General features: G+C 50.9%; 1 protein-coding gene across 1 annotated transcript; it reads left to right on the top strand.

Annotated features, from left to right (window-relative positions):
* Nucleotides 1-2,180, top strand: LOC123151366 (uncharacterized). Its single transcript, XM_044571096.1, has 3 exons — nucleotides 1-600; nucleotides 905-1,134; nucleotides 1,381-2,180. The coding sequence occupies exons 1-3, from the start codon at nucleotides 147-149 to the stop codon at nucleotides 1,969-1,971; spliced, it is 1,275 nt and encodes a 424-aa protein (XP_044427031.1). The 5' UTR covers nucleotides 1-146; the 3' UTR covers nucleotides 1,972-2,180.
* Nucleotides 2,181-3,005: the final 825 nt, after the last annotated feature.

Raw genomic sequence — 3,005 nt, 5'->3', positions numbered from 1 at the left:
CGACCGCCCCATCCACCAAGAGTATTCCACCCCCCGATCTAGGGTTCTTTTCCCCACCGCGCGGACACAAAACAAAGAGCGGCGGCGGCGGGGAGGAGCCGGCGTGGAAGACGATCGATCTCGGGGGCGGCGCGCTGGAGACGCAGATGGGTGGCGGGGTTAAAGCCAAGGAGGAGTACCGCTTTGGCTCGTCCAAGGTTTCTCCCTTGCCTACGGTGAATGCCGAAGAAGTCAAGGGGAAGAAATCCAGGGCGAAGAAGGCTGCGTCGCGGATAGACTTGGACAAGGCTGAATCCCTTGCGTATAAAGCCAGGATGAAGGCGAGGGAGTCTGCCAGGGTAGCCAAGGCCAAGGCCGAGGAGGCCGAAGAAGCTGCCAGGATAGCCAAGGCCAAGGCCGAGGAGGCTGAAGAAGCCGCCCGGGCCGCCAAGGCGGATGCTGAGGCGGCCGCCAAGGCGATAGAAGCCGCAGAAGAGGCGATGCTTCTCTATGAGAAGGAGATGGAGTGGGCGCAGTGCGAGGAAGAATTGGACGCCTCCATGTTCCGCGGCCGCTGGAACCAACAGCACGCCCGCCACGGCGCCACCTTCCTGGAAATCAGTAAATCACCTCTTCTTACTTGCAATTACTTGCATTTTTCTGCCATCTATCAAATGAAACCACCAATTTTACATTGCAGCATATGCCAATCCATGCCCTTTTTTCTTGAGAATTGTATCTGTGGCTACTGCTGTTTTGCCGGTCTGTCTGTCCCCAATAATGAACTCTCGCTGACCGCGCCCTATAGGGATCATCGAATCGATAGCAATAAGCCCTGTTTGAAGAGGTTTTACATTGCAGCATATGCCAATCCATACTGTCATTACTTACATGCAACTAACTAGGCCATTATTGATTGATGCAGCATCTATCCCACCTATGCGTTACACTTACCCTACTCCCGAGGAGAAGGTCTACATCGAGACCGCGGAAACTCTGCAGATCGTTTCTCTCAAAATCGTGTCGATCAATGACGACTCTTTACGCTGGCCACTGCAAGTGTTTGGTATGGTTGCCGTGCGTGATATCTTGGATCACAAGCGCAACATTATCTTCCAGCGACAGAGGAATAACTGCCAAATCATCAATAAGAATGTTCGTATATAAATCTTCTTTCATTCCTTCCTTTTATTTCCTTAATTAACCTGGCCTTCTCTAGCATCTTTGATATATCTGTGCTGCCCATTGTGCATTTGCCAATGTCAGATTTAGTGATTCATTAAGCTTCTTCTACCATATACTCTGTTATAAGATAGAGTAGATTGTTTGCATTCTACTCGATGCGGTCTTACTGTTGATGAACATTACTCTGTTATTTACTTGAATAGTTGTTTGGTGCAGGATCCGTATCTAGCATTGACAGGCCCAAGCCGTGCTGTTGCTGTGTCGATGGAACCTTCGCACATTGAGGTTTCGCTGAAAGTGAAGGGGACCACTAAATCTGATGATAAAGACCTAAGCGAGCTAGTTTTGAATTTTAGATCTGGATGCGTGCTTAGTGACGTTTACCCTAGCAGGATTAGCACAATTGAACTTAAATACGATCACATTATGTGCGCTGTGGAGGCCACGATCCGCATAAAAGTCACTGGTGGGTCTTGGCCAGATGGTTTTCGAGGTATGTTTACTGCCTACAACACTGGAGCTGATGACCTGAAAGTCAAGTTACTTGATTTTGGAGATGGTGGATTGCCTGTTGGTGCTGATGGCATGGTCAAGCTCTCACGCAGTGTGGTTTCCGTTGACCTTGAGGAGATGCTCAAAGTCTCTGCCATGGCATATCCTATTAACGATGATGAAGTTGCTGATAGCAGTGAGGTAGCCTTAAAACCTGAGATGGCTGGTATAACTCCCCCAGGTTTTGTGCTGACGGTTGGCTCATGTAGTATGGAAGTGAGTGTTGCCTGGTCCCTTTTCCGTCGTCGATTCTGACCTTGAAAGGCTGATGCTGACAGGAGATCTGAACTCATTTGGCCTGCTGTACTTGTGTTATGATGTAGTGGTAGCCGAGATCTGCTCTACTTATGTTATGATGTGGTTGCTGACTAGCTGGTTCTTGGTGTATGCTAAGTGGTACTGTTGCTTAGGTGGTGTATGTTAAGTGGTACTGTTGCATTTGTGGACAGTGTAATATTTGATCACCTCGCTTTTGTTAGGGAAACGGTTGGGGCCGGCGCACCGGCGGAAAGATTGGGCCGGTCTCCCTCTTCCTCGCGTCACTCCGCGCACATCTCGCGCAGCTCGCCGGGGCGCGCGCCGCCCTCTTCTTCTGCCCCCTCCTCCCCACCCCTTCCCCATCCCTTCCCCTCCCTCCCCCCCCCCCGCCCCTGGTTGCAGCACCGCGCCTCCCCTCCGCGCTCGAAGCTGCCATGGATCTGCACGGTGACCATTCCATCTCGCCGGCGACCGAGGGGCGGTGACCACGGGAGATGCTGCAACCGGGGGCGATGGGGTGCTACCACGGCGACGCCTACCTCGCATGCATCGGAGCTCTGCCTACTTCGCCGGAGCCATGGCAGACTACACCCCACGGCGATTTTTTGATGAAACCGGTTGTAGCAAATTCAACTGCCGGTGGTAGCAAAAATCTACTACGGTTGCAGCAAAACGGCGTCATCGTCATCGCGGGGTCGCAGCTGAGATAAGGAGTTTGAAGCTTTTTTCAATGCGGTTGTAACTTTTATAACTATCGGTTGCAACTTTTTGTTTTTCGTCCATGGCTTCGTTTCCACGGTTGAAACTTTTTTTATAGTCGGATGAAGCTTTTTTTCATCGCTAGATGAAGCTTTTTCTGTCACCGGTTGTAACTTTTCTTGGTCATCCATAGCTCCAGTCGTATACTGGTTGAAGCTTTTTTCGTAGCCGGTTGAAGCTTTTCCTATCGCTAGTTGTAGCTTTTTTCGTCGTAGGTTGCAGCACTGAGCATCTCCCTGGGCGCTCGATCTTTTTTGTTCGCAAGCGGGGGA

This window comes from Triticum aestivum, chromosome 7A (genome assembly GCF_018294505.1).
Source record: "Triticum aestivum cultivar Chinese Spring chromosome 7A, IWGSC CS RefSeq v2.1, whole genome shotgun sequence".
Taxonomy (NCBI): domain Eukaryota; kingdom Viridiplantae; phylum Streptophyta; class Magnoliopsida; order Poales; family Poaceae; genus Triticum; species Triticum aestivum.
This window is presented reverse-complemented; position numbering and strand designations above follow the sequence as displayed.